At 44.2% G+C, this 25,543-nt stretch overlaps 1 protein-coding gene across 1 annotated transcript in view; it reads left to right on the top strand.

Moving 5' to 3' along the window:
• The window catches only part of LOC140202013 (pleckstrin homology domain-containing family G member 1-like), a 114,851-nt gene extending 90,811 nt beyond the window's left edge, over positions 1-24,040 (top strand). Inside the window, exons 3-4 of the mRNA XM_072266879.1 lie at positions 23,299-23,834; positions 24,002-24,040. Of these exons, the coding sequence (XP_072122980.1) occupies positions 23,299-23,834; positions 24,002-24,040 (575 nt within the window). The remainder of the gene's footprint in view (positions 1-23,298; positions 23,835-24,001) is intronic.
• Positions 24,041-25,543: the final 1,503 nt, after the last annotated feature.

Below are 25,543 nucleotides of genomic sequence, written 5' to 3'. Positions count from 1 at the left end.
GGGAAAGAAAACGTTAGTCTTAAATAGTAGGGAGAGGGAATACAACGAGTAAATATCTGATGGTGAATTCAGTGCCTCTGTAGGAATAATCTATAAATTAAGCCATCTGGTTTGTAGATTAATGTGGGCAGTTGAAGAGAGGGAGATTTTTGGGTGTGTTCTGTTTGAAGCCATTAAAGGCAAGTTCAAGTTTCTTTTCCCTTCTCTCACTTTCAATTTTGGCCAACTTCACCTTGTTAAATTTAGTTTCTCAAGCAGAAATGAGAACAGCAATTTGGGAATGGCAAGGAAACAGATTTAATGCAGGGGAGATTCCTTAACCACCATTGCTGCCCCTTGTTTACTGAGGGGGTGCAAGACCCTTTTTGTTTGTTGGCCATTCAGTGGTGTGTTACTTTGGAGACTTAATTCTGGGGAAGTGAGTCATTTATTACACAAAATACTCTGCAGATGCTGGGGTCAAAGCAACACTCACAACACGCTGGAGGAACTCAGCAGGTCAGGCAGCATCCGTGGAAACGATGAGTCGACGTTTCGGGCCGGAACCCTGTAGAGGGAAAGGGCAGAGGCCCTATAAAGAAGGTGGGGGGGAGGGTGGGAAGGAGAAGGCTGGCAGGTGCCAGGTGAAAAACAGTAAGGGGAAAGATAAAGGGGTGGGGGAGGGGAAGCAGGGAGGTGACAGCGTAAGTGCTACACCTGTCCCTACACCTCCTCTCTTGCCACCATTCAGGGCCCCAAACAGTCCTTCCAGGTGAGGCAGCACTTCACATGTGAGTCTGTTGGGGTCATATATTGCATCCGGTGCTCCCAGTGTGGCCTCCTCTACATTGGTGAAACCCGACGCAGATTGGGGGACCGCTTCGTCGAGCACCTCCACTCCGTCCGCCACAACAGACAGGATCTCCCGGTAGCCACCCACTTCAACACTGCTTCCCATTCCCATTCAGATATGTCCATACATGGCCTCCTCTACTGCCATGATGAGGCTAAACTCAGATTGGAGGAGCAACACCTCATATACCGTCTAGGTAGTCTCCAGCCCCTTGGTATGAACATAGAATTCTCCAACTTCCGGTAATTCCCTCCCCCTCCCTTCCTCCATCCCCATTTCACTCTGCCCCCTCCCCCAGCTGCCTATCACCTCCCTCATGGTTCCGCCTCCTTCTACTACCCATTGTGTTTTCCCCTATTCCTTTTTCATCTTTCCTGCCTATCACCTCCCTGCTTCCACTCCCCCACCCCTTTATCTTTCCCCTTACTGGTTTTTCACCTGGAACCTACCAGCTTTCTCTTTCCCACCCTCCCCCCACCTTCTTTATAGGGCCTCTGCCCCTTCCCTCTACAGTCCTGACGAAGGGTTCTGGCCTGAAACGTTGACCGATCTTTTCCACAGATGCTGCCTGACCTTCTGAGTTCCTCCAGCATGTTGTGAGTGTTGAGTCATTTGTTAACCCTCTCTAATTGCCTTTGTAAGAATTAATCACAATGCAGAGGGGGATGAAGTGTGGCTGCCAGTCAGAAAGCTTTTGTAGCTCTCAGCCAATATATCCCTATCTGCTACAAGATAACTTGTCAAAAATGGGAGCTAAACTTCCCACAATCCTTTACTTGCCAGGAATTACTCTATCTACTTGGACTTCATCAGCAAGTGTAACTGCCAGCACAACATGGGGTCAGAGCAAAATGGAAGAAAACTAACTTTTTCTCTAGAATTTCCTTGAGGGTTTATTTAATGCATTCAGAAATACGGCTCAGAACCGGCCCTTCAGGTCCAACAACCCACCTATTCAACCCCAGCCTAATCGCAGCACAATTGACAGTGACCAACTAACTGGTACGCCTTTGCAATGTGGGAGGAAACCGGAGCACCCAGAGGAAACCCGGACATTCACTGGGAAGGTGTACAAACTCCTTCCAGACGGCAGCAGAATTGAACTGAGCTCCAATGCCCCAGGCTGTAACAGTGTCACGCTACATTCTACGCTTCTATTTATAGCGACTAGTTTAGATTCACCTACTCTTTTGAACCCATTTGTAATTTTAATGTTTTGACTGGTTGTCCCTCAACTTCTATTTTTCTGGAGAAAACAAACCCCGCCTGTTTTTACAACAAATAACTTTTCATCCACATCTTTGAGAACTTAGTTTTATTCCTCCAGCGACTGAGCACTCCAAATTGAACTCTAGTGATTTCCTGCTGATAATCCACTCAGTTTAATTGTACATGTTTGCACAGTGAAGAGTCATCTTAATCGAATTCTGTAAACTGCTTGAAGTCAGACAGCTAAAAAATGGGGCCTGGTGAGGAGGGAGATGTGATGGGTTTTATTTTTAGCAGTGGTCCATTTATCTAGGTCAGCAATAAAGATGAAAATATTTTTCTAAATTATTTGATTCTTAACTTCTTTCTGGATAAGAAATCATACGTGGACACCCCAGGACAGGGAGAGCTAACTGATCAGGGCAGTATGAATATCAGTGGACATTACTTTGTACACCCACACATCTTTAAAACAGACCCAATTATGAGGGCCTGAAACTATTTTTTTCCCTCCCTCCCCACCTCTATGTTCTGGAATGGAATTTGTGATACAGTCAATAAAAGTCACAAAACCCAAACAGACTTGATTCAGGCTCAATGTGTGAGAAGCTTGCTGTCTGTCCTAGTTTTAAGGTGGTGCTGTTGAAGCCCACCAAGGCAAAGTGGAGGCGAGGAAAAGTTGAGGCCCGTCTGCCTAAACCGAGAGCCAGGAAAGTCCTGTGGTTTGATCGATATAAGCACCATGCTGATTTGGGAAGGTTGGGGATGGGCTGAAATGTGGCGGCGGGGTGCAGGCCCAGAGTCTATCAAAGTGATAGGTCTGGGTACTGGTGCAAGGAATGGCCCAATGTTTGGATGATTTAAGCGCCAGGCCAGATTGAAAAGGCAGGGTGTCGGGACCGGAGGTGAGTGTCCGGCCAGTTCTGCTCGCCACTCCACGGTGTTTACTCGGCTCTGTGCTGAACTGAGGTTGAGGCTGAGGTCTGCTCGGCTGCTCCAAGCTTCATATCTGTGGACTCACTTTTGTCCTGAATGCTACTTGCATACTTCGATTGTTTCCATTCAGTTTTTTCCCCCTCTGCACAATGGGTGTTTGACAGTCTTTTTTGATATAGGTTCTTCTAGGTTTCTTTGTTCTGTGGTTGCCTGTAAGGAGATGAATCCCAAGGTTGTATAATGTATACATACTTTGATAATAAATGTACTTTCAACCAGTTGTTCATTCCCCCGAGAATTTGGGAAACATGACATCCCTTGTACCATTTTATGTCCCTCTCTCATTCTGAGTCTCTGCTCAAATTTAGGCTCCTTCCCATTATCAGCACCACTTTCTTCCAAGGTGCTACCCTTGTTCGTCTTCCATGATGTTGGTGCCAGTGGGGAGGACTTACTCTGGAGTAAAATGTACTTGATCAGCCTTCAAAGGGTGGTGTTAAGCGGTTGGTCTCCTTTCGGGGCTTACAAGGCTGTTTGTGGGAGTGGATAGGAGTCGATGATCCTACAAAGACTCTCAGGTTGCAGATTGGCCAGACCAAGATGGCAGAATCTTTTCCTTGGAAGCCTGAATCAGATGCATTTAATGGTATTTGAGTAGCTTCATATTCATTTTTACTAAATTAATATCTATTTAATCTAATTCTTGATATTTTAATTAGTTGAACCTGCATGTGTTTCTGGAGTAGTAGATTAATGTCTCGTAAACACAAAATACTCTGCAGATCAAAGCAACACTCACAACACGCTGGAGGAACTCAGCAGGTCGGGCAGCATCTGTGGAAAAGATCGGTCGACATTTCGGGCCAGAACCCTTTGTCAGGACTGAAGAGGGAAGGGGCAGAGGCCCTATAAAGAAGGTGGGGGGAGGGTGGGAAGGAGAAGGCTGGTAGGTTCCAGGTGAAAAACCAGTAAGGGGAAAGACAAAGGGGTGGGGGAAGGGGAAGCAGGGAGGTGATAGGCAGGAAAGGTGAAGAAAGAATAGGGGAAAACACAATGGGTAGTAGAAGGAGGCAGAACCATGAGGGAGGTGATAGCAGCTGGGGGAGGGGGCAGAGTGACATAGGGATAGAGGAAGGGAGGGGGAGGGAATATACCGTCTAGGTAGTCTCCAGCCCCTTGGTATAAACATTGAATTCTCCAACTTCCGGTAATTCCCTCCCCCTCCCTTCCCCTATCCTTATTTCACTCTGCCCCTCCCCCAGCTGCCTATCACCTCCCTCATGGTTCCGCCTCCTTCTACTACCCATTGTGTTTTCCCCTATTCTTTCTTCACCTTTCCTGCCTATCACCTCCCTGCTTCCCCTTCCCCCACCCCTTTGTCTTTCCCCTTACTGGTTTTTCACCTGGAACCTACCAGCCTTTTCCTTCCCACCCTCTTCCCACCTTCTTTATAGGGCCTCTGCCCCTTCCCTCTACAGTCCTGACGAAGAGTTCCGACTCGAAACGTCGACCGATCTTTTCCACAGATGTTGCCCGACCTGCTGAGTTCCTCCAGCGCGTTGTGAGTGTTGCTTAGATTAATGTTTCCTCCCCTTCCACTTACATTCAACAACCAGTCAGTCTCCATCTGAATTTAACTTGGCAATTTTATTGAGGTTTTTTTGGCATCTATTTATAGTCCTTCTCAAACTCTGGAAGTATATTTTACTCTGGACTAAGGCATTCCTTTGGAAGGGGAATGCACCCTAAGCCATCACTATTTAATTGTATGAAATGTGAGCAGGTAATGTGTAACAGATGGTGTGTAGCTAAATTTAATTGCAAGGCTAAGAAACGGATGTAGAATAATTTTCTGAACATGTTTGTATAATTTTTTTGTATGCGGGTTAATCTTCACGAACCACAAATTTGCATTTAATTATATTTACCACGAGTCTTGTCATGAAATAATTACAGAGGCTTCTTAATAGGGAGCCTCCTTTGCTTTTCCTTGACCAGGGGCAAGGAACTGGAAAATAGCCTTGCCTGTGCCTTTGGAACGAATCTCACTTGTAGCCATTCTTATAATCAAAAAGTTTCCCAGTTTGGAACCTCCAGACTTGTACAATCTGGGGATCCAGCCATGACATCTTGTTTAAAACAAAATGCTGGGTATTATCTGCAGGTTGGGCAGCATCTGTGGTGAGAGAAACACAGTTGACATTTTGGGTCAATGGTCTTTTTTTTAATCAAGATGACAGATCAAAAAGGGTGCTTTAGTTACAGAGAAGAGGGAGGGAGGGCTGGAGAGAACAAATAGAACCTCTGATAGGTTGGAAACTAAATGAATGACAGCTCACGGGTGTTGCGGGCTGGGCGGTGGTGGAGGAACAAGGGGGTGAGTGGTAGGTGGATTTTAAAGTGCAGCTTAATTGTCTGGAGGTGGTATAAAATGTTGGAACTGAGGTACAAAACACAACAGTGAATGTGGTGCAATAGCCAAACCATTCTTATTGGCTGGAGTGTAGTTATGGCAACAGAGGTTTTTTTTGTAATGGGCTGACTAGACAGTTAAATTTGTCTCTGAACCCCTGCATTGGTTCATAGCATCATACAAGGAAAGCATGTAGGAATATAAAGGGGGAAAAGAGCCTTTATATATTTTCTGTTCTCCCCCCCCCCCGCCCACATTACATTCCCTGTACTACAGATTTGATGAACATTTCCTTCTTCAAACTGGTAATGTCCTTTAGCATATTGGTGGTGGTTGCCCTGTCTAGTCTGATCCTTGGCTGTCCAACCTTCCCAAGTTATCTGTTGTGACTCCATTTCATTCCTCTCCCTTCCCCTCTTTCGGTCTGGTGAAACGTACTGTCCGTTTCCTCTGGGGATTTGCTGCTCCAGCCCTTGGAGTTCCATTTGTGGTCTGTTTAGTGATCCACCATTCCACCCTTCCCCCACCTACCAAGTCAGGAGGGCCGTGGCCACGGATCACTGGCACAGGTTGTATTACTCGGAGGTAACAGCCAGTGCTGGGTGCCCTGTATCGAATGGGATGACCAGTATTTCAGTGGGAGATTGGTCAGCATGGGTGACCTACTTTTTCCTAACAAGCATGCCAAACCTTTTGGGTAGACCACTCTGGGATGGGGTGGGGTGGGGTGGGGGTGGCATTTGACAGTATTTTGCTATTGACTGCCAAAATGTTGTCTGCTGAGCTCAGATTTACTCTTGGAAGATGCCTGAATCTGGAGCAATAAACCAAACTGGTGGAGGAACTCAGAGGGTCAGGCAGCATCTGTGGAGGGAAATGAATAGTCAAAATATCCATTCCAGGTTCTTCATCTGGACCTAATTTACACTTTACCGGATTTACAAACACTAGTGTACATCCGTGCACGGGGAGCACCCAAGGGTCTCTGGGAATGAGCCTTCCTGGGGACGACGGGGTCTGACCAGAACTTTCCAACAGAAGTAAAGTACAAAGACTTTGGCTTTGGTCGATGGCTGGCTCCACCATCAGCTTCACACAAGCTACCAGCGCAGTAGGCAGGGATCAGGGCCCACTTTCTTGTGCTGGATAGGATTCCTATATCTAAACTGAAGCTGGCGGGAAGTAATTTGACAGAGGATGTCCCGGGCCAGCACGGCGTTGCACATTTTAGGATGGTATCTACCTTGGGTTGGTCGAACAGTCGCTGGACAGCTCGCTGCTGCCTTCGGACCTTCCCTGGCCTGTCTCTGAGCGGTGAACTGCTAGGTTCGGCAGGTTCCCTTTGCTTCCAATAGTTAGAGCTGGCGGTGACCGCGTTTCTGGGTAGAGTGGATTTAGGACAGTTTTGTAGGAGGAGGGGGTTAGGAGTCTCTTCCTAAAATATTCTGGGGGCGGGGCTATTTAAATACTCTTGCATTGAATGTGTCCCGCATAGAAATACTGTCTGCAGTGCGGCATACTGCCACCTTGTGTTATCAGCTCAAACTGGAGCCTCTTGTCCAAATCTAAAACGCTGTCCGATGGTTGTGGGCTCCTCGTTCACCAGCGGCTAGCGGTACCATTTGGCTGTGTGTGTGTGCGTGCGAGCGAGGACCGAGCGCGGCCCGCGATCACTCGCAAGTCTCTCTCTCTCTCCCCGTCTCTCTCGCACAGTCGGCTAAGAAAACATCTTTAGCTTTCCTGCTGCTGGTTGGTGTTGGACAGGGCGCCTTTTCTTTCGCTTTGAATCCCCGAGCGCAGAAGATGTGCTTTGAATTGAAGCGACAAAATAAACGTAACGCAGCACCCCACATCTCGAAGTCTAAGTACGTGTAAACTGGTTACAAGGATGCCAGTTCATGGGGTAAGCCGACCTATGTCTGTATTTCGCGCATTTAATTGTTCTGTTGAGTATTCTCAAATCTGATTCCTTTAATACTTGTCAAAGTAGCATTAACTGCCCTAGACTCGCACCCAGCCTGAATAATTGCCCCTTATTTGGGGTCCATTATCCAGCGAGACCTGATACGGATGAATAATTAAGAGGAATGATGCACGGGGGTGCTATTTTTTTTTCTTCCTTCGGAGTTTTTGTTTGTGTAGGTTGAAGGAGGAATTTTCATCCGCTTACTGCACACTGCATTGGCAGTCGGACTGAAAGCACAATAGTACAGACATCCTGATTGTTCCAGCTTACTTGAAAATGGGGACACATTAAAGGAACGCTGAACTTTGTTTTATTTCCAGTCACCTGCCTCTAGAACCCTTCCCGGGTGGTTGCAAGCGGTTTACACGTTTGATTACAACCTGATGTTAACCTCTCCTATTTTTACAACCCACGCATCCTACATTGTTTTAATACGGTGTGTGTGTGTGGGGGGGGGGATCTTGCCTTTTTGTTTGGAGAGGTCTGGTCCTTCGATTTGCCTTGAAATGTTGGAGTTTCATTTAATGTGAGTTCCGTCCATGGTACATTGATGGCAAGGAGTTGACTCACTGCAGAAGTCACAACCTCGTGACCGGGAGGAAAAGGGGCTGCAGGCTGGAGACTTGCCAAAGAGGGTGGGAAAGGAAGCCGCTGACCTATAAGGAAATGCACCACTCCTGCCTTCTGATGTATTGTCAGAAGGAATTTACACATACGCTGATTCCCAGATTGGTGATCAGCCTCAGTGGCTTTACTCTGCCGCAATACATTAGTATGCCATTAGTTCAAGAACTTGCTGGTGAAGTGCATTGCAAACATGCAGGAAAGGGGAAAAGGAGACCAAACTTTGTCGAACCTTAACAGACACGAAGCTCCCTGCAAGATCTTCTCAAAGGACAGACTAGGGTTTTTTTTTGGATTAAGCTGTCATTGATTTTGTTAATTGTAGCATCCTTGTGTTTGTCTAGATTTATTTTTGTGGGCCCCAAAGAAGCTAGGAAGGTGCCCAACATGGACATCAAACTTGGTTCAGTAGGCAGGACCACTGCCTTTGCTTTGAAGGTGGGAAGTTCATGTCCTGAGTCCCAAGGCTTAAATATTCTTTTGGCATTTAATGCCAACCCAATTTGGGTACTCGACAATGTGAGGGAGTATCCAGATTTCTTCATTTTTGAAGGGAGAGGTATCCAGGAAAAGAAAGTTCAGCTTTGCACAGTGGTCTCATTCCTATTGCTAGTCATGGTGCGGAAGGAATGATGTAACTCTTCCAGCCATATTGAGAATGATCATTCTTGGATTGTTCTAAACAAGCAAATCAATAGTCTGATTTTTCCAATAAAACATTAAAAGTTTAAACTGATATATTGCAATCATTCAGCAAATGGAATCCAGAATCCTTGGGTGGAAATTGAAGTAAACTTCCCTCTGCAGATGCTGCCTGACCTGCCGTGCTCCTCTAGTGTTTGTTGCTCCATTTCCTAACATCTGCAATCTCTGGTCTCGCCAGTAAAATTAGCTCCCGATTTAACCAACTGCTGCTGCAATATTTTTTTTAAAAAGAATTGCCTGTTACTCAAGGTTTTTTTTTGGTAAATGTGTGACCATTTCTTTGTGAATCAAAGAAAGAATAAACTAGTAATGATGCTGGATGCTTCGGTGTTGGCTTTCTGACTCTTTTCACTGCAAGTGGAATGGAGAGGATAAGAAAGAAAGTAACTTTTCCTTTCCTGGGAAGTTCCGAAGTATCATAACCAATTAAGTGCATGTATTTAGTCGAAGAAAATATCGCAGCCAGATCACAAGATCTGACAAAGTGAGGTGATAATGATCTAATCAGTTTCATTGGAATAGTGGCCAAGGAATGAGGAATAACACCTCTATTCTTAAAATAAAGTAGTAGGATCACATACAAGGCTCTTTGGGGGCCGGAAGTTGGAGAAGCAAGCAGAGCATTGACCAAATGTTTCACCTAAAAGGGAGCATCTTCAACCAGCCTTGGCATTCAACAGGAAAACTCAGCTTAGGTTTTATGCATGAGGTGCTGGAACAGGACCTGCTTCAGACAGAGGGTGGTAGGTTGGCAAGTGCTACCAATTGAACCACTGCTGACTCTTAAGTCATGATCAAATTGTGAATCTCCCACGTCAATATAACTTGGAGCCTTTGCATTTTGATTGCCCATCTAAGTGCTACTAAGAAGAATATAGACAGGATACTGACCAAGCAATAGAAGATGGTGCTGTTCATCTCTCTAGCCAATGCTCTGTGAACTGGAGGTGATTTTTTTTTTAACTTAAACGTGGTGGAAGTTGTTGGTTTGAGGATGTGCTGTTGAAACTGTTGCTGTTCTCTGGTCTTTCTGTTGTGCAGGCTGCTTGCTGACTGTGGTCAAGAGTGGCTTTATCTCACAGCAGTTAGTATTATGCTTCATTTCTCCAGGGGCTGGGGTTTGATCACGACCTTGGGCGTGCCGTCTGTGTGGAGTTCATACATTCTCCATGTTAGTTTCCTCTGGGTGTGCTGGCTTCTTTCCACGTGGCAAAGAGGTGCAGATAACTAATTGGTGACTGTAATTTAGCCCTCAGAGGCAAGGGGTTATGCGAGAGAAAAAGTTTCAAATCTACAGTGAAATAATAAGGGGGTTGAAACTGATGGTATTGGTCTACTGAGGATGGCCTAAAACCAATGGGCCAATTGAGCTGTGGGTCATAATAAGATGAGGGTTTTTTAGTGCACTTGAGTTTTAGCAGTGGTGGGTGATGGAGACTACACCATTTGGTCATTTTGGTCTTGTCTGTCAAATGTGGCTATTTCTCTCCTTATTCCATACAGTGAGATCCTGGTTTATGCTTGCTCCCAAAAGAAGTTGGATAGAACCCAGGTGCTAAAATGTAGCTGCTGAACTAAGATCTATTTTCCTCATTGTTAGGTCTCTGAAAGTGCATGTTTTATATTAAATTGAAGGTGCTAATTCTTCTAATGTCATATGCAGCTATTTTTGAAATATTTCAGATGGATGAACTCACTTCTAATTTGATGATCTCATTCCGAATGATTGCCAGGTGCTGTATTCTTCCCAATTCGTTAGTACTGTGGACATTCCAAATTGAAGTCTGCTCCCAAAATGTCAATAAATGCATCAAATTGGCTGTCAAAAATTGAAGCGTTCCAAGAGTTTTAAATCCAATCTAAATAGCTTTCCCGTTGAAAGAAGTATTTCAGTAATTCATCACTCATCAATGATTACAAGAAGTCCTAAAATATTAGGTGAACAAGCAGTGCAACCTTCTAGTTGATATGTTGGTTTGAGATTGACCAACAAATTCATTAAGACATCTGCCATTAATCATATATACACACACTTCAAATACCTTATGGCTCCATCACTTTTCTTGCTGCCTTCATGTTGTACAATCTCAGCGTTCCAAATCTGGTCTCTTACACAACCCCCATCTCCGCTTGTGCCTTACAACCATCTGGGTCCTAAGCTCCTGACTGCAAACTTATGGTCATATCCAAACACTTTTGCTGAAGTAGTATTTTTTAATGCTGTGCCTATGTAGGGCCGTACGATGATTTGTATTCAGTTGCTCCGTTTGGGTTTCTTATATGACTGGAAGACATTCCAAAATTCATGGGAACAGCAGAAGCCCAATTGAAAACTGGACTGTTAAACTGATAGAGGGCTTTCGCGTTTGCAGTGGATGCTGGGATAGCTGTACTTCCATAGTCTAAAAATATATTCATGACGCCATTTCCCTTCTGGGATTTGCGACAAAAAAGACCCAATGGATTGTCTTTTCAGATGTAGCTAATTTACCTTTTGGTTTTGTACCGACAATTGGGTATTAATTTCTCAGCTGTGAGCAGCTTTCTCATTTGCTATCTTATAAAATGGTGGGACATGGTCACCTTGGCAACACGAAATTGCTTTAAAAAAGTAGATATTGATTTGCTGTTTTTTTTCCTGCTTGTGTTTGCAGACTGAACTGATGTGATATAAAACTATATTGTCCCTATATCACGCAATTGTGCAATAAAAGGAAGCGATTTTCTTTTAACCTGGCAACATTTTATCCAAAACGCTTTCGTGTACGGTTTACTGGTTCCTTAGAGAAAATGTGCGTGTTGCCTTTCCTGGAGTTACATTGAGGGCAAAAGATAAATTGTAATGGATTTTTCCAATTGGCTACTGCACCCTCCCAAAATCATCTTTGAAAATGAGAGAACGTGGAAATATGGCATAACGAAGCCTTTAGACTTTACATACAATCGGGTGGGGTGAGAGCAACACCCTGCTTCTCTGTTCCATAACTTCCTTACCGGAAACCTAAACTTCCTTCCAAAAATGACCTTCCAGATAGCAAAGACAGTCACTGATTTTGTTTTTTTTTCCTCTGGACGAGATAAAGAGTGGGGAAAGGTGCTCTCCGATTTCCTATTATGCTCTACAGCCGGGAGTGATTGTTCCTCCAGTGAGCCCGCAGCTGCGGTATATCGGAGCGGCTTCACTCGGTGACCTTCGGCCCCATCCAAAACATTCGACCACTGCGGCATAGCCGGCGCAGTCCTGTCGCCACGGCAACGACTGCATCGCAACTTCGGGCCAGCCCGATGCCCTCCTGTTCGAGCCCCGCAGACCGCTGAACAAAGCGTCCGTATCCAATGGGATGGGTGTTTTTGTTTGGGAGATGATCGGCGCCTGCTGCTCATTGGCGGGGATGCATGAAAGCACCACGTGGGGTGAGTGCTCGGGAGAAGAGCGCTGTGGTCAACAGATGCCTTTGTCGATTAGGGTTTCTTGTTTTTGCCATCTCTAAAAGTTGCTTTGTGTCCTCGGACAAGGCGAAGTTTTCCTGGAGAGGTTGAGGAGTGAGGTATGTCAGTGTGCTCGTTGACAGACGGTCCAATTGGGGCAAAGGCATCTCGAGCGAATGGTTCTTGCTGGTCTGGTGCATTTCTTTGCTCAGGAGCAAGTCTTAAACAGCGGATCATGGTATGGGACAGCACGGCGGGAGGTTGCGCTGTTCCGTGCTTGCTTTTCAAGCGACCCCAGTTCTTCCTGCACTTTCCCCACAGCACTGCGAAAATTTCTTATTGTTCTGTGCCTCTCCTCTTTTTGTTTAGAAAAAAAAGTGGCCGCCTGCGACGCATTGTTACGGGCAGTGCATTCCAGTTTATTATTACGTTTCCAGTTGTTTCTCATGTCCTCCGACTCTGCTTCTAGTGAAATACGTTTCCTTTAACTGAGTGCAAGAAAGTTGGGGAAAGGAAGGAAATCGACATGTTTGCTCGCCCAGAACCAAGTTAACGATGCTTGTCTGGGTATTAGTAGTTGGACAGTGAGTCCAGACAAGCTTTCTACCCGATTGCAGCTCCAGGAATAGAGGGGGGTTGAAGAGGGCAAGAGTGAAACGTGGTTTGATCAGCTAGGTGGGAGGTCGAGAAATTTGGCATCTACTTCTTAACTGCATTAGGCGTTCAAGGGGAATCTTGGAGCCCACAAGCGCGCACGCATCATCTCCGGGACTCTGCTTCGTACCTGCAGCATATCTCGCCATGAATTGGTTTTTTAGAGCTGTAGGTTTTTCTTTGGAGGGTAGAAATCAGAGACTGTTGCCTTGCAGCAGTCTGGCGAGGGTGTGGGAACTGGGGCTCTTCAGTTTCAAATGCTCTTGTTTGATGTATCTAATTTGAAGAGCAGTTTTATACATTGTATAAGTAAGGAATGTATCTGGTGGCATTGAGCAATTCTGTTGCTGGTAGCAGCTGACAACAGTAATGATTTATTTTGGGGGAAAAATTGGTAAGATAGTTTCCGAAAGATTGTTTCCTATGAGTGAGCATCACCAATTAGAAATTTGGCATGCCCTCGCTAATTTTTATCGATGCGGCGTAGAAAGCGTCCTATCTGGATGCATCACTGCTTGGTTTGACAACTGCTCTGCCTGTGACGGCAAGAAACTGCAGAGAATAGTAAACACATCATGGAAACCGGCCTCCCGTCCATGGGCTCGATCTACTCTTCTCGTTGCCTTGCTAAAGTAGTCAGCATAATTAAAGATCCCACCCACCTCAGACATCCTCTCTTCCTGCACCTCCCATCGGGCAGAAGGTACAAAAGTCTGAAAGCATGTATCATCAGGGTCAAGGACAGTTTCTGTCCTGCTGTTTGAAGGCTGAGCAGTTCCCTGGTACCCTTGAACTCTCAATCTACCGCATTATGGCCTTGAACTTTATTGTCTCCCTGCATTGTATTTTCTCTGTAACTGGAACAAACGTGCACTGTGTCATTGTTTTAACTTGTACTTTCTGAATGTACTGTTGGAATGGAATGACCCTCAGCAGCATTGATGAACGGGGAGCTTGGGGTTCAGGTTCATAGCTCTCTGAAAGTGGCTACACACGTTGATAGGGTACAGTCATGTGGCATGCTTGCAGCATTGAGTTCAAATTCAGGAAATTGTGTCGCACTTCGCAAAAGCCCACTTGGGCCTCTTCTGATCAATTGCTTGCCACCAGGCCCTATCTTTCCCCAAGATGAAACAAGATTATCTCTCACCTTCAAAAATATGGATACATTGAAGATTTGCCATGTGCATTAACTTTGGATGAGATGCTATACTTTGGACCCAGACTGAAATGATTGTCCATTGTTTTTTTCCCAGGAAAATGAGGAGTAATCCTGTGTCCCATTCAGTATTTATCTCTTAGTTAACATCACCAATGCAATGATTTGATCTGTATGAACAATATGCAAGATAAGCTTTTCACTATACCTTGGTACATGTGACATAATAAAAACAATTCCAATTCAGACGGCATGGCTGTTGTTGTGTTTGTGGAAGCTTTGGTGTGCTAATTAGCTGTCTTGTATCCCTATATATAACATTGACTGCACCAAAGTTCTTCATTGGGAATAAGGTAAAGTCCAGAAATGAACAAAGTTGGGTAGAAATAAAAGTGGAAGAAGCCTCTGTGACTAGGTATGTGGACTAGCAGTTGGATTTGATCAGTTGTGTAATCTGTAAATGTTCAACTTTCTGGATTACGAGGGCAAACTGAAAGGCAATCAATTTCTCCTTTCAATCTTGTTAAGTATTTAATTATTCAGGCAATTCACCCCATTGACTTAGCATTTTACAGAAAATACCTCTGTGCTCTTGAGGTTTGTCCGCACAGTACTGCTGTCCTTTCTATAGAGCTGGGACAGTGCTGAGGTGTTGTGTTGGGAGTCTGCATTGCAGGGTTGTGCAGGGCTGCTTCGCACAGCCTTTATCAGCAGAAAAGGATGTCCTGTGACTTCAAATTTGATCTCTACTAACAAAGAAATCTGTTTTTATAGGGTAGCAATTTATAAGAGGTTAAGGAAAGACTTGGCTATTTATCAAGTGGATCTCTGTGGGAGGCCATGTAAATATTCTTAGGGTGGTACTGTTAATGATGAGCTGGGGGCTTTTGATGTGGGAAGCTCCATCCTGGAAGCTTGTATGAATTCATAAGCATGAGATTCTGCAGATACTGGAAATCTAAAGTAACACACGAAATGCTGGAGGAACTCAGCAGGTCAAGCAGCATCTATGGAGAGGAATAAAGAGATGACATTTCGATCTCGACACCCAGGTCTTGGACCGAAACAGCAACTCTTTTTCCCCCTCAGCATTTCCACCAGCATTTTGGGGTGGGTGTGTGTGTGTGTGTGTGTGATTGCGTTGTGAAAAATCTGGGCTTCATTCATGCCGAAGGGGTTGGAAAGCCATCACTGCGTGTTTAATTTTTCTGAATATAACAGTGGGTCTCCATTCCTTGCTCCAGGAAAAGGCTGGCCGCCTGGTAGCTTCATGTTAAGTAAAACCCCAATTTGCCAACGTTTCCTTGATGATTGTTCTGATTATAAGGTGGGACCTGCACCTTAATAAAAAAAAACTGTAGTAGCTCCTTTCTGTCACATAAAGTTAAAATGCTGAAGGAACCATTCCCCTGAAAGTTGCTACTTGTCTGCCTCCTGATCCATTGTTAACCGATGTCTAATTGGAAAAGTGAAGTCTTAACGTGTCCAGGTCTTTTTTTTCATAACCTATACCTAAAGAATTTCAAAAGTTGATGGGTTTCCTAATAACTGGCAATATGTTTAGACATGATGGTTGGTGCAATACAGCTGTGGCTCTATAAGCATTGCTTCTATCAGACAGGAATTTGAAGTCATTTGTCATTAGCACATGTACCATATTATTGTCATATATACCAAGATACAGTGAAAAGCCTGCCTTGCATGCTGTTTACACAGATCAGATCATTACACAGTACACTGAGCCAGAATAAGTTAAAACAATAACAATAAAGAAGCAAAGGGTGTCTTTTACATCAAACACTTTTTTGAATGTAGGGATTTTGTTTGTAAATGCGTTTTGTTTCTCGGAAATCATCACTGGAAAGGCTGCTGCTTATTGCTTTCATGCCAAGTGCCTTTATGCTGTTGACGTCCTGCTGCAATCCTTCTGGAAAATGATTGGGGACACAGTTCTCTGGTTTAGACGCAATGATGAAAAGTAAAATTCTTAACAAAGTATGTATATATCATCATTCATTTTCTTGCAGGCATTCACAGTAGAACGGAGAAATACAATAGAATCCACAGAAAACTACACACAAAGGCTGACAAATAACCAATGTGCGCAAGATGACAAACAGTGCAAATAAGACCATAAAATATAGGAGCAAAATTAGGCCACCTGGCCCATCAAATCTGCTCTGCCATTTCAACATGGCTGATCCATTTTCTCTCTCAGCCCCAATCCTCTGCTGCCTCATCCCCTGTATCCCTCATGCCCTGATCATTCAACAATCTATCAGCCTCTATACATAAAGATTTGGCTCCTACAGCTGCCTGTGGCAAAGAATTCCACAGATTCACCACTCTCTGGCTAAAGAAATTCCTCATCTCCATTCTAAAAGGATGCCCCACTATTCTGAGGCTATGTCCTCTGGTCTTAGATGCTCCTGCCATAGGAAGCATTCCCTCCACATCCACTCTATCAAGGCCTTTCACCATTTGATAAGTTTCAATTAGGTCACCTCTCATTCTTCTGAATTCTAGATTCAGGCCCAGAGCCATCAAACGCTCTTCATATGACAGGCCGTTCAATCCTGGAATCATTTTCATGAACTTCCTTTGAACCCCCTCCAGTTAGCACATCCTTTCTGAGAAAACAGGCCCAAAGCTGCTCACAACACTCCAAGTGAGGCCTTGCCAGTGCTTTATGAAGTCTCAACATTGCATCCTTGCTTTTATAATCTAGTTCTCTTGAAATGAATGATAGCATTGCATTTGTCTTCCTCACCACAGACTCCATCTGCAAATTAACTTTTAGGGATCCTGCACAAGGACTCCCAAATGCCTTTGCACATCAGATTTTTTTTGTATTTTTTTCTCTATTTAGAAAATAGCCAACTGTTTCATTTCTTCTACGGAAGTGCATATCCATACGCTTCCCGACACAGTATTCTCTCTGCTATTTCTTTGCCCATTTTCCTAATCTGTCCTTCTGTAGCCTCTCTATTTCCTCAAAACTACATGCCTCTCCACCTATTTTCATATTGTCTGCAAACTTTGCAACAAAAACCATCAATTCTGTTATCCAAATCATTGACATATAATGTAAAAGGAGTGGGTCTCAAAACAGACACCTGTGGAACACCACTAGTTATTGACAGCCAGCCAGAAAAGGCTCCCTTTATTCTCACTCTTTGCCTTCTGCTAATGAGTCACTGCTTTATCCATGCTAGAATCTTTCCTGTAAACCATGGGCTCATAGCTTGTTGAGTAGCCTCGTGTGGCACCTTATCAAAGGCCTTCTGAAAATCCAAGTGCACAGCATCAACTGATTCTCCTTTGTCCACCTATCCTGCTTGTTATTTCTTCAAAGAATTCCAACAGATTTATCAGGCAAGATTTTCCCTTGAGGAAACCAAGCTGACTATATCCTATTTTACCATGTGCTTCCAAGTACCCCGAAATCACATCCTTAGCAATCGACTCCCAACATCTTCCCAACTCCCTGAGTAGAGGGACATTTGCAATTTTTTTCAGTCTTCTAGAACCATTCCAGAATCTAGTGATTCTTGAAAGATCATTACTAATGCCTCCACTGTCTCTTCAGCCACCTTTTTCAGAATCTGGGGTGCACATCATTTGGTCCAGGTGATTCACAGTATTTAGCTTCAGACCTTTCAGTTTCCCAAGAACTTTCTCCCTAGTAATGGTAACTTCACTCACTTCATGACTCCTGACACCTGGAACTTCCAGCATACTGCCAGTGCCTTCCACAGTGAAGGCTGATGCAAAATACTTGTTCAGTTCATCCACTATTTCTTTGTCCTCCTTTACTACCTCCCCAGCATCATTTTCTAGCAGTCCAATATCCAATCTCATCTCTTTTGTACTTTATGTATCTGAAGAAACATGGTATTCTCTTTAATATTATTGGCTAGCTTGCTTTCGTATTCCTTTACCTTTTTAATGACTTGATTAGATGCCTTCTCTTGGTATTGAAAAGCTTCCTAATTATCTAACTTCCCACTAATTTTTGCTCTATTATATGCCCTCTCTTTGGCTTTTATGTTGGTTTTTGACCTTCTTTGTTAGCCATGGTTGTGTCATCTTGCCTTAAGACTTCTTCCTCTTTGGGATGTATATATCCTGTGCCTTTCAAATTACTTCCAGAAATTCCAGCCTTTGCTGTCCTGGTGTCAACCTTGCCAGTGTTCTTTTCCAATTAGTTCTTGCCAACTCCTCTCTCGTGTCTTTGGAATTTTCTTTACTCCACTGTAATACTGATACACCTGACTTTAGCTGCTCAAAATACAAAAATTAATAGTACTAAGAAATGAGTCCTCGAAAGTAATTCCATAGGTTGTGGAATCAGTTCAGAGTTGAGGTTATTCACACTGGTTCAGGAGCCTGATGGTTGAAGGGTTATAACAGTTCTTGAACCTGGTGGTGTGGGTCCCAAGGGTCCCGTACCTCCCTCCTGATGGCAGTTGTGAGAAGCGATTGTGGCTTGGATGGCAGATTTTTGATGATGGATCCTGCTTTCTTACGTACCTCAACAAGGGGGTACAGCTCCTTGTTAGATGTGCTCAGTGGGAGGGAGGGCTTTGCCTGTGACGGATTGGGCTGTATCCAGCTCCTTTTGTAAGGTCAGAGTGAGAATGTGGTGGTACGTTTATAGATCAGGTGGTATGTTTATAAATCCTCCACTTGGAAAGAAACCTATGGATTCTGATGCTTTCCCCATGAATGCTTTTTCCCTTTGTGGTTGAGGGTTTGTGATGTACTGAGCAGCAGTCCAGCTGAGTGACCACAGTTCATTTTGTAGATGGTATGTACTGTGGGCTTGTGGAGGGGAAGGTGAATATATTGGTGTATGGGGTTCACTCAAGGGCTGTTTTGCCCTGAATGGGCATTGTGATCCTTGAGCTGTTGGTAGTTCACCTACCAAGATAAGTGAAGTGTTCTATGGATGATGGAAAATGTTCTGGGATCTCAGGAGCAGAGTCACATGTGTCTAACCTGCTGTAATTTTGTGACTGACCCAGTGGGGTTTCTGGTCAATGGTTGCTGCCTGGCAATTGTGTGGTTGACGGTCACTTTCTACACCAGGCCTGTGTGCTGTCTAGGCGATGCTGCTTGCAGCCATGGGCTGCTTCATTTGCTAAGGAGTTGCAAATAGAATTGAACGTCGCCCAATCATCAGTGAGCGTTCCTACTTCTGATCTTTGGTAGGAATGTTATTGAAGCAGAAGCAGATGGTTGGCCCTGTGGCATCCCTTGTAGAACTTGTGCGGTAATAACCATACAACAATCACAGCATGGAAACAGGCCATCTCGGCCCTTCTAGTCCGTGCTGAACTCTTACTCTCACCTAGTCCCACCGACCTGCACTTGGCCCATAACCCTCCATTCCTTTCCTGTCCATATAACTACCCAATTTGACTTTAAATGACAACATCGAACCTGCCTCAACCACTTTTGCTGGAAGCTCGTTCCACACATCTACCACTCTCTGAGTACAGAAGTTCCCCTTCATGTTAGCCCTAAACTTTTGCCCTTTAACTCTCAACTCATGTCCTTTTGTTTGAATCTCCCCCACTCTCAATGGAAAAAGCCTATCCACGTCAACTCTGTCTATCCTCCTCATAATTTTAAACACCTCTATCAAGTCCCCCCTCAACCTTCTACGCTCCAAAGAATAAAGACCCAACTTGTTCAACCTTTCTCTGTAACTCATGAGACCCAACACTTAATGTGCTGGGTCATCATCCCATATACGATGTACAAATCTGATGCCTAAAGAGCTTAATTTTATGGGACTTCCCAGGGAAGCCACTCTCAGTCAAGTGCATTTTGTGCAGTGATTTTTCACGTCCTTGGGATAGTGCAAAGATGAATTAATTTTGTGCACAAAGCAAGTCTCAAAAATAACAGTGTAATTTACTTAAATGTTGCTTGAATAATAAAATGTTGGTACTTGATCTTTCTTTTATTTGTATATTCAAAGCCTTTCTATGATCTGCGATAACGATTTGCATAGTCTCCACTTGCCAGGGTTAATAGTTACGATGGTATATTTGTTTTGAGCACCCTATCCATCTCTAATGAATCCCTTCCTCTACACCAACATGTGGCAATTAAAGGTCACAGCAGAAGATGATAGAAGATTTTTTAAAAAGATTATCTTTATTGTCAAATGTATGTCGAAATATATGGTGAAATGCATCAGGGATGTGCTGGTGGCCTGAAGTGTTGCCACACTTCCAACACCAGCATAGCATGCCCACATCTCACTAGCCCTAACTCGTACATCTTTGGAATGTGTGAGAATTTGCAAGCTCCCTGTGAATAGCATCAGAGGTCAGCATCCCTCCCACATTGCCAGGGCTCTGGTAGTTGCTAATGAATCCAGTAAGAAATGCAGGAGGAACTTGGAGACTGGTGAATGTAGAGGTATTGCTACTGAAGCTGTTGAGGGAGGACACCTTTCCTTCAGTAGCAGATAGTTGGAGCAGGTTCAAATCGTGGACTTTATTCAATTGACTGGAATTGGAGGTACAGTGTCTAAGTTAACCCTTCAAGCCCAACTTGTCCATGCTGGCTAAGGTGCCGATCTAAATAAATCCTGTCTGGTCCATATCTCTGTAGATCTTCCTTATCCCATACGTTTTTAAACCCTGTAATTGTACTTGCCTCTACCACGTCTTTGGGCAGCTCGTTCCTCATACTCCTCGCCCTCTGTGACCTGAGAATGACTATGTCAATCCACTGAGGAAGGGAGGGTGGGAGAGACTGCCAGGGACTTTCTGGTCGTGTTCTGTGACCCAGTTTGCAGTTTGTGGCATTCGTGACTGGATTGACAATTAACTTACTGAAGCTTGGCAGCTGAGCTGGCACCATGAGCTATGGGTAAGCCTAGTAACTGCTAAGATAGGGACATGTTCGGCACAACTTTGAGGTTTTCTCTGTTCTATAATATTCTATCCAGGTCTGGTCTCTCAAGGAAGGAGAAATGATCAGAGGGTGCAACAAAAATCAACCAGCTGGACCAAGAAGCTTGCTGTGACCCTCACAGACAAGGTCTCTGCTGTTGAGTTTATATGAATGAGAGATGATCCCATTGAAGTATTCGGTTTTCTTACAAGGCTTGATAGTACAAGTAGAAATAATGTTTTCCTTGGCAGGAGTGTTTACAACCAGGGTTTGCAGTATGAAACATAAATAGCCAGATATAGAGGACTGAGCCGAGGGTTTCTTTTTATCCAGAGGATGCAATCTCCAGGACTTTCTGTTCATTGAGTATATTTAAGGTGAAAATGGATTGATCATTTAGAAATTAAAGCAATATTGGATCATTTCAGGAATGTGGGCCCAGGTAAAAGAACAGGAATGTTTTTTTATTGAATGCAGTGTTTCTGAGAGGACAAATTGTCTGCTTTTTTTGTTTCTTGTTTTCTTTTGAACAGTCTGGATATGAAGCATCAGTGAACTCCAGATGGGTGTGTAGAATTGGATCTGAATGCAGAGTCTGTTGTAGTTCAGTGGATAGCTGGTGCTGGCTGATGAGATGCACAAGTAGATAAAGGGAATGGTATAAAGTACTATAGGACAAAGATACTTAAACAGGGATTCGAAGCCCTTATGAACAAGGTTTTGTTTAAACACTAGAATAAATGGAGGAAGTGATGCCCCTGAAGGCTTGCTCTTGTTCTATCCCCATGCAAGCCAAGAAAGTTATTGTTTTCCAAAGGACAGATGTGATGAACTCCCACAGGTGATCTCCAGCAGAAGATGAGGGTTTAGCAAAGCTAGCTGAGGTTGTTTGGCTCTTTGGCTAACTTTAAGTCTGAATAATAATTTATTTTTCTCTTGCCACTTCCCCACTGCTCTGATTAATAGCTTTTGTACAGCATCTATCATTTCACTTTGTGAATGCCTTCCAGCTATTCTGAAAGTGTATTCTAAAGTATAAGTAAAATTATGTTGAAAGTATAATTTTAATTGGGAAAGCAACATTTTTGCCCCTCTGGTGCAACTTCAGTTACTGGGAGCAGGGTTGTCCTGGCAAGGCAGTATTTATTACCTACCCTTGCTTACCTCCAATGTGATGCTGATCAAGTCCCCACCCCCACCGTCCTATTGGGTAGGGAGTTACAGGATCTGGAGAGGAGTAATGAAGGACCAGGGATACGCTTCCAATTCTAGATGGTATGCAACTTTGGAGGGCAGCCATATACAGCTGGTGGTCCCTTGCAACTGAAGTCATTGTGAGTAGTTGTAGTTTCTCTAGTCTAGATTTATGGAATTTTGCTCCTGACTTGTTTTAGTAGATGGTGGAAAGACCTCCAGGTGTCAGAAGGTAAGTTACTAGCTGATCGGGTTCCTTGCCCATGACCTGCTTTGCAGCTAGGATGGTTGTGTACTGCTGTAGCAGCATTTGTGGACAGTAGTTTTGTTCAGGGACTTGCTGTGGCAATTAGTGATGGTCGGAGCCTGACACTTCATGGAGAGACTGTTAGGTGCCATTTATGAGCTCATGCCCATGCCGGGATCTTGTCTAGGTCTCAGTGCCTCACACAGAGGCTGCTTTATTTGTTGAGTACAATTCAGATTGCTGGCTTGTTCTCCCTCAGATTCCTATGAACCTCAGTTTTACAAGGGGACCTCTCAATACCACACTTGGTCAAATAATTCTGTAGCCCTGAGCAGCAACTCCCTCCTCACCTGGATTTAAATCCACGTTTGGAGCAAGGCTGTGATGAAGAACATAGTCCTGATGAAACCTAATCTGCTTGTTGAAAGTGATGATTAAGGCAACTTTCATCACTTGGACTGGCAGTGGATGGGGTAATAATGAACCAAACTGGTTTTGTCCTGCTTTTTGTGAGCGAGGCATATCTGGGCAATTTTCTGTTTTGTCAGGTGGATGTTGGCATGGCAGTTGTTTGGACAGCTTAGCCAGAGGCACAGCTGGTTCTTCAGCGCTGTCGCTGGACCTGGAGATGAACTACTGGCCTTTTGCTGCGTCCGGTCACCTGATAATAGACAAAGTTAATCAGAAGTTATTGAAAACTAACTTCTGTAATGGGTCGCTCTCGGAAGAAGCCATGGTGACTCATTTCTGCCTGAATGTGATGTGAGAACTTTTCCACTGATTGCTAATAATTGTCTGCCACATGCAACATAAGCCCTTAATTTTGTTACTAATAGATGTAGATTTTAAGTTGTCTCAAACATGATTTATTGGCTGGCCCTAAGCACATGGTGAACTGTTTGAATTAAGTGGTGCAGATCTGAAATTTGCTTTGCCTTCATTCTGAATAATAGTAGTTGACTTCTTTAATTATTCAGCAAACGTTATGATCTTTCCTTTCTTTTTGCTCTTGCAGATGAGTATCATGTGTTCCCAGATATCCTCCTGTCTGTTCGAGAGACTCCCTCCCAAAGAGCAACCTTGACTGGATCCAGAGATAATAGACACTACAGGGGAATGAGAAACATGGATTCCTATGATCACGACCGTCCCATCAGCTACAGTTCCACATCCTCTTCTGCCTCCTCCAGGGATAGCCGCTGTTCCTTGAGCAGTGGAATGACTCTGGTCTCCAATAGCCACTTGGGTCCTGCCGGCCAGGAGAAGGAAGCTGGGGCCATCAGGTTGGAGTTGATTCCGACAAGGCAATTATCTGGGGAGGAGCTGCACGGAAGGAGCAAGCTGGGTTGTGCAAATTCTGGAGAGGTCGTAGAGAAGAGAATGGCATTTGGTGGGATTAAGAGAGTTGACTCCAGGGTGACCAGCAAGATCCGTGCCACCTCGCCAGGGCCAGCATCTGGAAGTTCCAAGCTCCTTTACGTAGATAGAGTAGTGCAGGAAATCCTGGAGACAGAGCGGGCCTATGTTCAAGATCTACAGAGCATTGTGAAGGTATTTAACTATTCGGTGAATACAAATGGAAATATGTTGAACAGTTCCAGTTCTTCCCTGGCTGATTGCAGTCAATGGTTGTTGTCATCCATGCACTTGTATCCCAAAATACACTGTCATTAGTGCTGTTCTCCTTATCATTATTAAGCCTCTGTTAACTCACACAGTTGACTCAGCTGAGGATGCAGCTGCTGCTGGCTCTCTAATTTTAAGCATGAGCAATAAACTGTAAACGGAGGAAGATTGGTCTGATGGTTGCTGGGCTGTGGGAGTTTACAGATGGGGAGAGATTTCAGTAAAGTGGTGAGAATATTGGTAATTTTGTCCATTTGTTGAATTTCCCCATTGCCTTGATGAGAGTACCTTCTGTTTCTCTCCCCCATGATAATCTTGTAGGCGAAGTAATAGCTGAACAGTCAGTACCATTACGTAGTTCTGATGCTGCTGTTTCATGCTCCTACTAGCATGCTCTTCCTTGTCCAATCCGCAAATTGCCCCAAAGCATTTTGGTGCCAGTATTTGAAGTTCAGTTATGGTTGGGTAATTCAGCAGCAATTTGTGCATTGCAAGGCCTGAGTGAAAATCAGTTAATTTCAGGTCTACTATTGATTGGGATTTTGGATCTGGTTTAAGACGGCGCTCCCAAAGATGTGCAGCAGCTTAGTTGTGGTTTGAAAACAAATGAATTTGACTCAAAAGGATATTATTAACACTTTTTTGAAGTAAATTATGGTAAGCTATCACCGCAAACAATAAAGGGGCAAGTGAGGGCAAAGCGAAGTCGAGTGATGTGTGCTACAAAATCAATGCACTTAGAGTTGGAGCCGTGCTGGTTGGAGTGGACAATTCGGAGGGGAGAAGATGGGATGGGAGGAGTTCAGATGCCTGCCCAGCTCACCTGGGTATAAGGGTGGATTGCTCTTTGCATCGAGCTGAATTAGAGAGATTGAGAATGGCTTCTTCAGCAGCAAAATCCAGGTCCAAAGTGAATCGCTGGGCTCAAGTTTTAGACCTGGAGTGATTAGCCGCAGCAAGGCCCGGGTCCTAATACGAGGTACAATATGCTGTTGGACAATCTAAATGCCAGCCAGATAGACTGGAAAGGCAGTGTGTCAAGAGTAGGGTAAGATTAGATTGGTCTAAGTGCCAAGCTGATTTGGAGAGGTCGAGAACAGCTCCTTCAGTAGTGAAATCTAGACCCCAAGCAGTTCACCATGGTGGGGCCTGGTTCCTAGTGTGAGGTTTGGACAATTTATACACCAGCCCAGATAGCCTGGAGATTTGTCTCTCTGTGATGTAAAAGCTGTGAGAATGCCTCCAGCTGCTGTGCTTTGTGTCTGCAAACTATGTGGCGACTTGCCCCGCTAATATGATGAACTGAATACCAAGGCTTTGGGCAGTCGTGGTTGGCCTTTTTAAAAAAAATTGGGTTCTTTTGGGTTCCACGCTTTGCGACTGCCTGTTAAGCAAACAAATCTTAAGGTTGTCTAATTTATACATTTGTTGATGACAAATTCACTTTGAATCTTGAATGGCCCTCCTTGCAAGTTTGAAATAGTGAGTGCCTATTTTAGAGAACAAATGAGACATCAGCTTAACGTTCCGTCCAAAATGCAAAACCTCAAAAAATGCAGCTGTTCCTCAGTACAGTCCATGTCTAAGCCTGGATAAGTGCCTAACTCTCTGGATGGAATGTCTCTGAGACACTG

The sequence above is a fragment of the Mobula birostris genome, chromosome 8 (genome assembly GCF_030028105.1).
Source record: "Mobula birostris isolate sMobBir1 chromosome 8, sMobBir1.hap1, whole genome shotgun sequence".
NCBI lineage: Eukaryota > Metazoa > Chordata > Chondrichthyes > Myliobatiformes > Myliobatidae > Mobula > Mobula birostris.
The sequence above is the reverse complement of the archived record's forward strand: the minus strand, read 5'-3'. Positions and strand labels throughout refer to the sequence as shown.